Source organism: Glandiceps talaboti, chromosome 1, assembly GCF_964340395.1.
Source record: "Glandiceps talaboti chromosome 1, keGlaTala1.1, whole genome shotgun sequence".
Classification (NCBI taxonomy): Eukaryota; Metazoa; Hemichordata; class Enteropneusta; family Spengelidae; genus Glandiceps; species Glandiceps talaboti.
Window position 1 is genome coordinate 8,140,695 of NC_135549.1, and position 15,606 is coordinate 8,156,300.

The 15,606-nt window shown below is 37.6% G+C and overlaps 1 protein-coding gene across 1 annotated transcript; it reads right to left on the reverse strand.

Annotated features, from left to right (window-relative positions):
• Positions 1-1,699: 1,699 nt before the first annotated feature.
• LOC144440486 (calcium-activated chloride channel regulator 1-like) lies at positions 1,700-13,227 on the reverse strand. The gene is made up of 11 exons (XM_078129905.1): positions 13,066-13,227; positions 10,379-10,673; positions 8,707-8,990; positions 8,173-8,430; positions 7,650-7,880; positions 6,683-6,982; positions 6,134-6,361; positions 5,296-5,578; positions 4,198-4,368; positions 3,065-3,289; positions 1,700-2,169 (listed from the first exon to the last, which is right to left on the reverse strand). The coding sequence occupies exons 1-11, from the start codon at positions 13,225-13,227 to the stop codon at positions 1,700-1,702; spliced, it is 2,907 nt and encodes a 968-aa protein (XP_077986031.1).
• Between the last annotated feature and the right edge of the window lie 2,379 nt (positions 13,228-15,606).

The following is a 15,606-nucleotide window of genomic DNA, read 5'->3' on the forward strand; positions in this document are numbered from 1 at the left end:
AGTGATAGCTGTCAAGCATATACGGTGTGTTTCTTGTTATGGTCTGCTACACCGTTTATATACCCAGAAGAGTTACATTGTATGGACATCGCCCACAAAGTAAACCTACTTTACCCCCCGAAACTTGTCTATGGTCAGGGCGTTCCCCCGAAGAAAGACTTTCTCTCCTTTAGCTGACGTAATATCCGTCGATTAATCGTGTGTTGATGTCAATGATGTTTACATGCCCCATTTGTTATAATTCATGTTGTTACATAAATCAATCAACAAAGCAAACGATTCATAGATGTAGTTGGGTTTCATGCCATATTTATTTATTTATTTACAGTAAATTAAATAAATAAGATATTGGATAACTAACAATGTATTTATACGTTCCATTACAATTTGTATTTGTACAACCATGCATGTATTTCTTACCTGTAAGCAGCTTGTTGGTACCCTTAAGTGAGTGATTAATGATGTCTATGGGTCAAGCCTTGAAACATTCTGACAATTGCAACTTCACAGGTAAGATAAATAATGTGTATGGCATACAGATGTGTGAGCCAACTGTACAAAGACTACTTTTAATTAACTTATTCTTTTTTCAACAACTAAATATCACTTGGATTACAATATAAATACGTAAAGTTCTTGACATACTATGGTAAAGATTATAGGTATTCGTTGGATTCAAAATACACTTTACAACTGTTCGTTTGGAGCACATAGAATGCGAACACAAAAAAGTTTCGAAAATACAACGACTTGAAATCAACCTCTACTTGAACAGAAAGAAGTCTTCATCACTGTAGCAACGGCTTTGCTTTCTGAAAACAATTTCAAGTGATGAAATAATACTGTTTGGCAGTTGCATAGTAAAGAACGATAACTTAACTTACGATGTCATGAAAGGGAATTTTGGAAGTGTTCGTTTACAAATGTATACTAGTAGGATAAGCTTACTGTTAATCACACTTCTACTCTCTTGAAATGGAGTATGAAAAAGTGTTGTGGAATATGAGTACCAAATTAAATCTAATGGAGAATATTTCTTACTGATTATTGTGAATTCGTATTTGTATAGTTGAAGTCACGGTTGTTTTCTATACCCTGTGACGTAATATTACTATGCATAATCCTGTAATACGTCATATGCATGTTATTAGAAAGACAAAAGATTGCATAGATTGAACACAGGGAGCGCTATTCGGTGGCAACTTAGCGATGATTCACTATGGCATCCTTGAAGTGGTTCACAACAAAAGTAGTTGAATTCTCACTTTAGTTCAGATTACATAATGTTTAGTAGCTCATGGAGTTGTTTTGGTCACATTTTGTTGACCACTTCATGTACTGCCATGTAATCAAGTTTAGCTCTTATTATTTCCTCATGCGGGGCGTCCTTTTGTGACACTTCTTTCGAAAAAGACAGAGAGGGTACAGATGGGGTAACCAGAATATGGTGTATTCACAGTATCGTACACATAAACCTTTATCTAATATTACAATTTTCCTGATCAGTTTTATTCCGAAAATATCTACTTCATGTACATAATATACAATATCGTGTGGTGCTGTCTAGATACATGTGTAAGGAGCTGGCGTTGTTACTAGTTTCTCTAAGTTAAATATAGTTTGGGATATATATACATATATATAGCGATAAATAGTGGTTAGGGAAGACCTTTTCGCGTCACCTAGGATACCAGCAACGTCATGGTTCTTGTACCTGTACTTGTCCAGGATTATCGGTTCCATTCTTGGTCTTGATTGATTCCAGTGATGCTACCCTGCTGTTTTTACCGGCAGACTTTTTGTAGTGGAACACCATCGCAATTACGACGGATACTAGTATTCCTGCAGCTATTACACTCCCGATAACAATTAACGCTATTTCCCAACTTTCCAATTCGCTTTCTTCTAATGGTGGTACCAGTGTTGTCTGGCCAATGTTTGAGATGTCGCCTACGTTGCCAGCCTCATCGACGGCTTTGATGGCGAAGTAGTACGTAGAACCTGTCCCCAAGGACTCTAAGAGGACGCTCACACTTTCTATTTGTGAAGCCGGTAGTGGTGTGGTAAGATTGCCTGCAATGACGTCATCATCTGTAATGTTTGCTGCCTTGTCGAAATTATCAAAGACGGCGGAAAACGTTGTGGCATATCTAAGGTCGTAGTGGTGAGCTGTTAATTGCAGAAAAAACAGGACAAGTGAGTTAGTGGGTGGGTGAATTAATCATATGTGAAAATCTTAACTGAAAATGTTAATAATTCCATATCAGCAATTGACGTTATTCCCCAATGTATGATTCAAACTAAATTTGCGTAAGTGAACTTGATGAACTTGACGAATGACAATTATCGTACATATATAAATAAAACTTCGTAAATCGGTTTATTTTTTCCCTAAAATATTCACACACACACACACACACACACACATATATATGTATGTATGTATGTATGTATGTATGTATGTATGTATGTATGTATGTATGTATGTGTGTGTGTGTGTGTGTGTGTGTGTGTGTGTGTGTGTGTGTGTGTGTGTGTGTGTGTGTGTGTGTGTGTGATTACATGCGTGACACTACGATCTTCAATTAAGATGCTAATAATGGTAGCTAAGATACAGCTGGGTACAATCTGATTAAAATCTGATGTAGATGTCGGCTAATCGTTCATTGCTATTTTACCTTCGTTATTTTGCCTGGATTGGCCTTCTTGGTACATGTTTACATTTCTAGGAGGCGATCAGGTTAAAAATGTAAACATGTACCAAGCAAGAAGGTCAATTCAGGCAAAATAACGAAGGTAAAATAGCAATAAACGATTAGCCGACATCTACATCTACATCGGATTTTAATCAGATTGAGCTGGGTAGGACATGCCAATCATCGTCATAATTGATGACCATGTAGAAGTGCTTCAGTATTTCTTTTTCTAAAAAAGCCAACTCTCTCAGTTTGTTTCAATCATGTTCGTAATATCCAAAATATAGATTGCTGAATAGTTTGTTGGTAGAATTGCATTGTTTCGTAGTTTCAAGTCATTGGCGTCAAGCTCAGACATTAAGACATACCAGTGCCTTGATCTAAGTCATCACCAGTAGCTGTCCACTGCAACACAATCACCCCATCTTCGTACGATGTTGCCACAATTTTTAGATCAGTGATTCTACCTGGTGCCAAAAGATCACTACCCGGGGGAGTATATTGGACGCTGTCGTCGATTTGAAGAGCGCCACCAGACGCAACTCTGTTAAAATCACCAACAGGACTTGGATCTCCCGGTGTTGGCAATACGGCTGTCAACAAAAGAAAAGATGTATCCATGATAACGGCGGCGAAATCAAACGATAAGCCTTATGGAAGGAAAGAAGACTGGCGACATGCGTATCTAACGTAACGTTTACAGGAGTGTCCTGATAAGAACAGTTTAACAATAGAAACGTATGGACTTATAACGGTTTCTGGGGTTTCTTGAGAATTTCTTTCTCTGGAATGAAAACGTATCAAACCAAGGTAGTGATAACTCTCAATAATGTTTTCATTTTTATATAAAGTATTCATGTTTTGTGATGATGACTTCATTTTGCATAGACTGTAGAATGAAGTCACGCCAGAATATATACTGTTGGTATAAACGGGTTTTTATCAGACCGTAAATATAAATATTTTTTTTTTGACATCACGTCAGAAAGTTTCAGAGTTCTAAATGTCATTTATAGCACGAGAAACACTGGTCATGATAATGAACAAACCCCTGACCATTTCCTTTTATTAATATTATATGTGAGTTCGAGTGGAAGATTCATCGTTGTAACATCGGCACATTTTTGACAAGTAAACATTATAATATTTCAATTTTTCACTAACATTTCAGTTCAAAGTTCAACACCTGAAATGTTTATAACCACAGCTACCGTGGCTTTATTCGAATAGTAGCAACTTATATAAACTCATAACACCTCTCTGCAAAAACTACTTGAGTCACAATAAAGTGTGGGCAAACGTGGGCGAATGATTAGCTATGTACTTAACTACACGCATTACATGGATCTCCGGGTTTTAAATCAATCTTTATCACTAACATCAAAGGATTTATTTTTTGTTTTGTAATTAAGTCAGCATTTCTAAGATTGCGTATCAGTATAATTAGACGCCGGTGTAAACCAAACACTCGTAAAATGCGTAGAGAAATCACTATACTTACATAAATCAATGGGATATGCTCCAACTTTGCTGGTCTTCGTTATTGCTGCATTTCCATTTTTGTCATTTGCCTTTACTTGGACACTGTAACGACAGGATGAAGGACAGGACGCCTCGACAAAATCTACAAAATAGGCCGAATATACCCCATCACCAGCCGTCAGGTCCGCACCTGTATTAGATAGAAAAGACATGGTCATTTATTTAAAACAATCGAACCAGACGTTCATACATTTCGTCATTCAAGAAAACTCCCTGATGTCTTATTTGCTGACATTTGTGTTTCTTTTGTTAGATCGATTCAATTTGAAACTTTGAAAAGCGATGGGAAAAACTATGAAAGTTTATTATACTAAACACGTGGAACACGATAATTTATAGTAATTACATGCGAGGTGTCTGAATGGTAAAATTTATTTGCTCATTACTTCACATTGGTAAAGTAAATACTCCATTTTGTTTGACCATATACAAAGTGTTGAAATTATATTCTATAAACTATTAGAGAGGAGGAGGACTCTATTGATCTACGTCACTGCAACAATAGCACAGCGGATATTGTGCAAGCCAACACTTAGTATAGGTGTACGTGCAATTTATTTGGGATCCCAGTGTCGTTGAGAGATGTTCTTTGTCGTAGATCCAGACTCATGATATCTCCTGTAATAGCACTATATAGCAACGACACCCTTGCGCTCAATCGTCATATTTGACAATTTTCCCTTACTTTGAAAGTCAGTTGGAATCAATTAGAATCCCTTCCATAAAAAAAAAACTAGTTTTAGACTAAGTGTCCTATTTCGTCTGTTTCACCTCGTTATGTTTAGTCCACCAGGTAAAGAAACAGAGATGGTTATTACAATCTCCAAACTATATATTTCTTAAATTGGATATATATCTTGTTGTGTCAATGTGTTTCATGTTATGCTCGTAGGATTGTGTTGAGACAAATGATACAACAATGTAAGGTTAACCACCTGGGGTTTATTGTCGAGCTACATGCCATACTCTTACCACTGTTTCGGTTGACATGGTTTTCACAAGGGATTCTAAGATGGGGAACATTCGAAATCTTTATGATTTGTGTGCGCATGCTCACCTACACCGTTGTCCAAAAGTTGGATCTCGACTGATGGGTTCTTAATTGGTTCAGGTCGATCGACCACGGCTGACACTGTTGCACCGGTAACCGGGGAATATCCATTGTGCAAATCTGCGTAAATGATTGCCATAGGTGGAGATTGGGTTATCAATGGACTACTCAATGAAGTGGTTAGTTGAATTCCAGGATTGTTTGGATCTGATGATTTAGATTGTACAGATACTTCAACTATCTGACCTACAGGTGATGGGTTTCTCACTGTGTAATTCCATCTACCAACCTGTTCGGGAAAAAACAAACCGTGAATATTAGACCTTGAAAAGATATGCAATCAATCATTTGTAGAGAGTCTATAACAAGTACATGTAAAAATGTTGCTCGACCGGTTTGCCTAGCCTATTTCGGGTATCAAAAGGAAGAATATCTTCCAAGGTATAGGCCATTTAATTTGATCACACAATATTCTTTAATTACTGAATTTTTGATTCACAACTACCACTTTTTAGAAATATCAACGAAGCCTGAAACTTTCGCAGATGCTATCAACCTGACCTTTCATTTTCTTAAACTACAGTAAACAAAAATGACATTGCTCATAGCTCATAGGGTCTTAGCCTTCTTAGCTGTAATTGATATGACATGATGACATAGACTCTTGGCTATTGTGAATGCAAATCTTTGGATTCATAGTGAGGTATTTCTTATACAATACCTTAAATAAATCGACAATGTGTTCGATTCTTTTCTAGCTACTTGAACAAATGTCATAATTTACTGCATAATACAACACAGCAACAATCCACAAGTTCTCGGTGCTACAAAAAGGAAAATATACCTCAGTTTCCGTTAGTATCTCTATGATGACGGCATTCGTTGCGATATCAACTTTGTATTCCGGAGATCCTTTGGATATAATATTACCACTCGGAGAAACCAATGTTATTTTTACTTCAGCAGTTTCCCAGAAGAAAAAGAAGGTCGTTTCTTCCCCAATAGTTGAATCTATGAAAACGTACTCTTCGTAATCCGTCGCTCCGTTCACTCTAGTTTTATAACTAACAAGCTGTGAAGAAAAGAGAAGGAAGTAGATATAAATTCCTTGGTCATTCATTTACGGACCATGGCTGTTGGAAAAAAAATCTGTCATGGTCACTGCAAAGATCTTTATAAAGATGTATGTATAGACAATGAAATCATTTGACATAAAATGTTCTGACTACAATCAATGTGCATATGTGACAATTTTCGCTACAAGTGTCTGTCAGATGAAGTTAATAAATTCAAAACGTTTGTATATTTTCCTCGTTTGCATGCGTTTGGTTTGCATGCGTTCTTTGAACCGAAGAAGCATCATGGGTCTAGACAATGTACACATAGACGCTACCTGGATAGTTGTTTCACTGTCACTGCAGACTCGATCGGTAATTGTAGCTGAGAAGGCATCGTGGAGACCAGTTGATTCTGTACTTTCTGAATAATAGAACGATTGCCCATTGGTCTGCTCTGACAGCTCTGTTAACTGGTCATCTGCATTCTCACTGAAAGCCAAAGTGTCCACAATCACTTCTTTCTGGATTAGTTCTCCTGTTACGTCACTGATGGTAGGGCTAAGATTCTCTTCACCGTCAGTGACTAAGAACAAAACACCCCCAGCTGCAGTCTTACCGGGTCCATCTTCAAGTGTCTTTGAAAAAGGATACATAACATATGTTATAAATGAACTGTTGCCATCGTCACCCTTAGTAAACAATTCAATACAATCGTTCTAACGTTATGCAGCAGTTGGATCACAACTACACAATAAGATAAAATTCGATTGCTATACCCACTTGATAGCGTGATAGATTTGCGGTTAGAGATTACTTTACTTCGCAATTTGAATTCCCTGTCAAGCTATGTTATATCAGTTTCATGTAAGATGGGCCGCGGCTAAGTAGGAAGACTACTATTATACACTATCTTAATCCCTCCCACCAACCTCCCCTCCCCCTCCAACCCTGCCTCTAATCTACATTTTCCACTATCTTCCTCTGATACATGGACATGACCTTGCCAGGACAGTGCCACACAGAGCCAAAGTTGGTATCAATACTGAAAAAATCCCTCTTTCGACAACTGATAGTCTTCTCTCCCACTTTCTATGGTTTACTTAGACACTGTCATGCACTGAATATGAAGTACTAAGTTAAACCTAGAGACTAGGCTATCTGATTCGACATACTGGCTCAACAGTACATTTCTGTAGAATGACACTTCTAAAGTCAGATGGCCAAATGTAGGCTAATGTAGCACACACCATCCAAGGTTTACTAGTCTAGCATTACACACGTATTTGGTGCAAAGTGAGTTACCTCTATTCCTTTCAGAAGACCACATCCGATGCATGTACCACCACCTGGGGCTGGCGGCAGAGCACCTACCAACTGTTCTCTGGTTTCAACGCCATCAATCAAGGTCAGATTTGCCAAGGTATACGTATTAGCATCATCAGAGAACTGCACAATACCAATATACATACCATCGGGAACAGTATACATTATATATTTTGTTGACGCTTGAATCATCAAATTGAAACGATTATTCTGAAATTCAAATACAAAGGACAATTCATATTATAAATTGTCTGCAAATTTCTGTAATGTGCGTAAAGATGTTATACTGTGACTATATGCCTAACATATTGTCAATTACTCATGGACCAGACTTTCAATCTCTCTCTCTCTCTCTCTCTCTCTCTCTCTCTCTCTCTCTCTCTCTCTCTCTCTCTCTCTCTCTCTCTCTCTCTCTCTCTCTCTCTCTCTCTCTCTCTCTCTCTCTCTCTCTCTCTCTCTTTCTCAGCATACGAAAAGAAGTAGTACTAGAATGTCAGCTAACAACACTTACTGTGGACATACTGCCTGACAAATCCAATACTAGTACAATTCGTAACGGCACCTCCTGAACTATGCGAAATGTTGGTACGGTGTCGGCGAACTCTAGAGGTGGGTTGTTGTTATCTACGAAATCTGGTGATTCTGCCATCACTTCCCAAGCACTGCGGTATGTACAGTGTTTATTCTGCTTATTTTTGGCAAGTTTGTTATGATAGGATGATTGATCCTTGTTGGAGTCACTGTGACAAAAATGTAGCACCTGTAATGTAAAAGAGGAAATAGTACGTATAAGAGTATTACGAACACACATACATGTACTTGACTTGTTTTGACAAAATGGGAAGAAGAAAAAGTGTGTGCATCATATAGACTGAGTTAACAATTGCATTCGATATGGGTAAAATGCTGTTTTCTGTAATGGTACATGTTCATATGTGTACTAGAATAAGTTGTTCTAAGTCATGCATGCATAGTATTTACTCTTCTGTATGGCTTAGAACACTAAATGTAGTAGAAGGCCATTCAGCTGACTTACCGAGTCTAGATAATTGGCAAACAGGAACGACCCAGAGCCTTTATTGTTTTTCAAATCAGGAAAGAACCTACATCCGGGATCTGGCAGAACACCTGCGTTGGGATTTTTATTACATTTGTCGTAATTTTTGTCGATGTTCAAGTATCGTCCTGTGATGTCTTCGGAGCATCGTGTTGGCTCCACTCGACCATTTTCGTCAAGATAGAAATGTTCGTCATCGTCGATTGGGTATTCGTCAAATAGACCCCATCTAAGATGCCCCCATTCGTGCACAACGACTTTACCTAATATTCAAAACATGGATAAGATATAAAGGATCAATATAAGAGAGAAGACATTATATATTTTTTAGATGTTACACCGACTACGTAGCCCCCGTGTTGTAGATGTTACACCGACTACATAGCCCTCGTGTTTCAGATGTTACACCGACTACGTAGCCCTCGTTTGTGCTGTTGCAATGCAAATCTTTACCTCGATCTACACATTTGTGGTTCCTATATCAGATGGAGACACTCTCCCTACACACATAAAATTCAAGGGTAAATGAACACTTATTGTGAGGGTTTTGCTTTCGAATGTTAACTGGTGAAATCACGTTGTATGAGATGTTAATTCGACCATGCTAGCCATGCGGCACTCTTAATTTGATCCGCCGTTTTCAGAAAAACGTGGCCCAAAACTACATAATTATTGTTTAGACAAAGAAATACTTAGCTTCCTTATAAGAATCGTTTAGAAAAATTAAAAAGTGGATACTAAATTATTGATATGATAGAAGTGCCAGGTACTTTATTAGCCAAAAGACTTGTCTTGGTGTTACTATTAAGAAGCTAAGACTCTACACCCAGAGACGTTTTGGTGTTACTATCTCAAGACGCTCTCCACACCAAGAGACATGTCTTGGTTCGAATACTTGGTTCTTTGTATCTCAAGAAGCGCTCGCTCTACACCATGAGACTTGTCTAAGGGTTACTATCTCGAGAAGCTTGGTGTGGAGAGTTTCTTGAGATAGAAACACCAAGGAAAGTCTCGGGGATGTATCAGTGTTCGAATTTAATCGGTATGATAATACAGTCAATGACAAGTAGATGTATGATTACAACTCCACTCATTTAAAAAAAAACGGTTTTGGATACTTTCACGATGGATTTAAACTTATTGAATAAACTTCTGTCAAAGGATACATGTAATATTTTTAGATGGATGGAACTATTTATTATGCAAATCATGCGATGAGATCTAAATGTAACATCTCATACTATCGGCTGGTACCACGTCCCACTTCGAATACTCTGACCTTGTGACAAGTAGTTTGTGTACTTGGAAACATTGTTTGTTTTTCATGTGTCGTTCGCACGAACGACAAAACACGATATTAACTAAACACACAAACTGAGCATGAGGAGGTATTGTCTGGTATTTACCTTCACAATTATACATTTCCTGAATATGAATCTCTATTAAAACAACATCAGTACATCCTAAGGGACATGCAATAGAGACCAGTAATCATTACATGTCAATAAATCTTACAACTGAGATATTTAATTTGTACCATGGAATTCAACCTGTCAGTCTATATATACATGTGCGTGAAGAAATGAAACGACCAAAAGTTTGCTCGGAATTTGGGGCATGATTTATTATCGATCGAAAGAATCAAACCTACCTGAATCACCCCAATAGTACTCGGAAAATTCCACATCAGTCAGCCATCGTGACGTCATATGCATATATTCACCAAGTTCACCACAGGGACGCATCTGTTTGACGTAAGGTGTATCCCCATATTCAGGGTTGGGCTGGTCTACTACGGCATTAGCAATACAAAATTGTTCATAAGTGGCTAGTTGGTCCGTTAAATTGTTGCTCCAAGTCCTTGGGATCAGTATGGTGATGTTTTTGAAGTAGACTCTGTTGTCCGATGCCACGAAAAGATACGACGACGCACCGGTAAATACTTCCTGCGACAGAGTTGAAAATAAAGAATTTATGGTGTTATTCTTTTGATGGATGCATGTATTTACACCTCACAACGACTTAAATGTAGTTATTTCTACGTCATTAGCTGTCTAAGAGCTCCCAAGTGTCCTTTGTTCATAATTTATGAAAGGCAGACTGGCGCACCTATGGAAATTGCGTCAAAAGTTATACACTGTAATTTCACAAAAAATGTCATATTGGCAAAATGTGCTTTAGCATGTTTTATATGTATAACCATTGCACTGGTTCTCCACATTGAAATAAAATGTTACACGCAAGTTGTAAAAGTCTGTTTCTTAGGGGTAATGGTCCTTGGCTGAAATATGCACACACGTCCATGACCCCAGGCGACGAAGTCATACCAAGTTTGATAAACAAGGTGTATGTGCAAAGTTACTGCCTCAAGTTAAAAAAAGATCAATATTTGTTATCTGTAATAATTAAAGGTAATACCTATATCTAATGCGTAACTAAGAAAACAAGTTTACACAAAGTGATAGTAACTAACAGTTTGTTTGACTACGATATCAAAGCAAATGCCACAATGCTGACACATACATGGATTTGAATCAAATAACTGTATATATAAGTATATTATAACTCTATATGAGAGTCTATGGTCTGGATATATTTCACGGTGAAGGATATTTACAGACTGGAAGTCATGGATAGCTTCTAGTGTAAGACACGGGTATCGATGTATAAGTTATGAGTTATATGTCCGGGTATAAATATGGGCCAACATTTTCATGAGGGTTAGCTATAAGCCAAGAACAGTATCCCATTCTCGTAGCTCGTATCAAAACTTAGTTTATCACGTGGGAATTCGGAGCATAGTCACTTTTTGTACCGATGAGCGGTTCTCAACAGTATGAATATAACTGAAATTCTGTGTAAACAAATGTTTAACGTAGCTCTGTAGTATGAATATAACGAATGTTTACGGTAATCGGTTCTAATGTACGTAACCACAAGCACCTTGATTCGGAGATTGTTCGTAGCACCACGTGGAGATTCCACTGTAGAAAAACTAGTTACTACTGTATAACCAAACGGGGCCCAGTATTGTCTATTGACATTATACTGAATTCTTCTTCTGGTACACCCACTCACTGTTTAATCAAAATTAGAAGCATTCTATTTACAGAACAGTCATTACACATTTAATTTGTCAATACAACATTATTATATGTATCACTCTGGCAACGAAATGGTAATCCGGCTCAGACAATTCAAATATCCGTATCCATTTGGTGTCGTGGAGTTTAGAACTGTTACTTATAATTAGGCGTCTCAAGATACGAATACAATGTTAATCTATGTATATGGAAACATTGTGCAAAGGTCGATGACTGAGATTTCGATAGGAATTCATTTATTTGATGTGTACATCATTTCAAGGCTAATTACTTGCTTCTCATATCGACATGTGTCAATATCACTATCGCTATCACATACTTCGTGCGGCTGTATTGCAAAATGTTGAGATTATTTACACCTACAGTTGTATAGCTGGACCGCCGAAGGACGCACACTACTTCCTTACATGCCTAGCTTAAGAGATATAGTTTTTAAATATATCTATAAATCCAATTGTATATAGTTTTCAGTTCTCTATCATTAGAATACTACATGTCTGGTGACCAGACTGATTTGGTAGCCCCACCCCCACCCCGACTCGACTCGACATTTTAGTCCGAACATTTTGACAAGTGAATATTAGGTGAAGATCTTCATTCACTGATTGATTTGGTTTCTGTTCTCTAACCCAGCTGTGAAGGTCCTAAGCTATGAATACATCACAAATGAACCCACGAAAACACGCCGTCGTCTGGCTGAAATAATTCAAAAAAGAAAGCCTCCATATGCTCCGGTACATAATTATAAATGCTAACATAAAACAATGGGCTAGTCATATAATGTCACTGGTGAAACCGAGGCAGATTTCAGGATCTTTAAAATCAAAGAAGCTCCATCAAATGCTCCGTAGAAGTCTAAGTAACAATTGAAAGACTTCAGAATTTCGTATAAATTACTATCCAGAAGACGACAATTGTTTGATCTAAGCTAAGATTTCAAGAACCACTGCCGGTAGCCTAGAATCCAGGCGATTGGGGATTTTGAAATTTGCCTTTTTTGGGGGAAATAACGAATGGGATTCCAGGCTACATTGCCAATGTTGATCACAGCACAATTACCGTTGGTTATGTCGAAAGAAAGTAACTTAACTTATATTTGTATATTATACTTTGCTTGGAACTGTTGCAGCACGGTACCTTGCGAACTTTCGGGGCTTTCTTGTAAATCAACTTCAGAGCGAACGCATGCCCCCACTCTCTAAATCTGCACACAGGTGAGTTAACTTTACCTTACCTTGATTCTATCTATAAGGTACGGATCTTCAGCTATACTCTCATGTATAGCTATCAGCATGGAACTGTAAGCATTGTTCTGTAGCTCAATCGTGTTTCTTTGCGACGTCGCCAAGCTAGTCAGCATGTAAATGCTGAGACAAAGAGAAGTTAGTAGTTTCATCTTGCTTACCAATAAGGAAACTGTGGTCAACAAGTGGAATGATTAACTTTTATATCCGTCATATCTTTTTCTTGTCTAGTGACGTGAAAGCCCGGGGGTTCCACACCCAGGGTGATGTAGTTGTATCCGTAACACTAATAAGTACACTACGGATATCAGCAATAATCTCTTCCTGGAAGGCGTACTATATATTACGTAACGGAAAATGAAACATTTTTTTAAACGCCTTACAAGACAAGTAACTCGAGATCTAAGAAACACATCTAAAGAGGGGAATGATGTCATAAAACGGAATTAGGCTAATGCTATTAATAGAATGTTTACTATGTTTACAAGAAAACAGTACTGAATGAATGAAATATTAGCCCCAGAACCACGCGCAAGGAAGAGTATTAATATACCCACACCCACAGACCTGTGCGTTTAATATCCACCGTCTGTGCGAGCAACTGCGCTCGACGCCGCGCCGAAACTCTAGCCGTTGCACCTGAGGGTAGGAGCAAAGTCTCAGTGTACCAACGATAGGACAATTGCGTGTAAATGCAATCGATTCATACATGTACATCAAATTGAAAACTTTGCCTTCCACTTTTAAAACGACAACCATTGCATATATGATATATGGGCGTTTTGTGACCATAAGCTTATTTATTGGTACAATGTGGTTGACATGTCTAATCATACCATGCCTGCATGACATTTTTTAAAATCAATGACAGTTGTGTCTGAACACGTCTTGTCCAAGTATACGCCTACACCAAACTTCCGTCATTTAGCAACTTCAAAATACCCGTTCAAGTTTGTGAGATATAAATTCAGCTGACCGACCGACTTCACTTTATCACCAAACTTTGTTGAATCAATAACAGGGCTTGGTACGTGCTTTACCGTGCCACGGAGGTAATCGGGCAAGGGGGATTGCTTTTGGAAGAGCTTGCTATTTATAAATACATGTGTACCCCTGGGTTTCAACTGTCACTGCACCGGTACGGATTTTCTTCTACAATATAAAAAAATTCCATGCGATCATAGATCAATTCTAAACTTAGATCAAAGCTACACATGACATGATCATGATGACTGGGACTCAAAAAGACGAATTCAGTAATAAAACTATAATCATTAAATTCCTGATACCTGTGAAAATGTATGTGCTCGTGATTGCATTGTGTGTTTCGGAATACTTTTGAAATAAAAGCCCAGATATCGTATTTTGTTTAAATTTCAAAAATACGTTTACAGGCATAAGATCAGTTGCTAGACAACTACATACACAGTCATGTAATGTACCCTCTAATCCTCTTTTCCTGGTATCACGTAATCATTTAACATTAGTGGTAATTCTCGCGCACTGAGCTTGTTCATGGGAAGTTTTCTAGTAGTAGAAATAACAAGACCAAAGAGTTGCAGGTAAAATATTGTTATGAAAATATATGTATAAGCGTTTCTTCTGATAGAGCAGTTGTTGTAAAGGGATTCAAGCTAATTTCAGGTACTTCTTTGGTACTTAGTAAGTGCTATTAATTATAGTGACAATGGACATGAATAGAAAATTATGTTTATAAGTTACTGTGAAATTTAATAACTTCTCGAAAGAAACTTGAAACTCTATGATGTACATGTAAGCTTAGTGCATGTCTTGAACTTCAGTAGAAGAGCCTGTTTACTGTCGATCACTAGACTCATGAGACTAGAACTGATCAGGGGGGTTTCCAAAGTACAATGAAAATAGATTGTAAAGATAGTGGCTGATAAGTTTGAACGAAGGTCAGAAAGGGTGGCCTATAGAATCAGCATTTTAAACGATGTTAATGTTTACCTTTTAGAGGAGTCCCTTGGGTTTTTACCAATGATGCAAGAAAATCAATTCATAGATATGAGTTGTTGGAATATTCGCTAGTGCTGTGTACCATTTATTCAATTCAGAAATGCAACTATATGCAATGCCTTTACGTGTGAGACCAGTCTTATGATAGATGCACACTGTGCTACAAGTTTGTGAGAATAAACATACAGCATTGTGTTTTCGCCAAACTTAAAAAATGTCATTTGAAATAATAAGTTGTTTATAACGAGTCAGGCTTATTACTACACTATTAACCAATGTGAAATTTGTTAGCAATGTAATGTTGGCAAACGTCTCAACGGAAAAAGTTATTTACAATGATTCGAACTTGAATTCTTTAATCCCCATACCACAAGGATCAGTTCTACGCTCTTTAGATCATCTAGCTACATCATGTAGATACATGCAGTTCTAGCATGAAAGGATTCTCCAAGTGTCTAACATGCGATTACTGTACATCTATGATACTATATGTGTCTATATATACTAAATGTCTAAGTTATGTTGTCTCGCTAAATAAATGTAGCAGTATA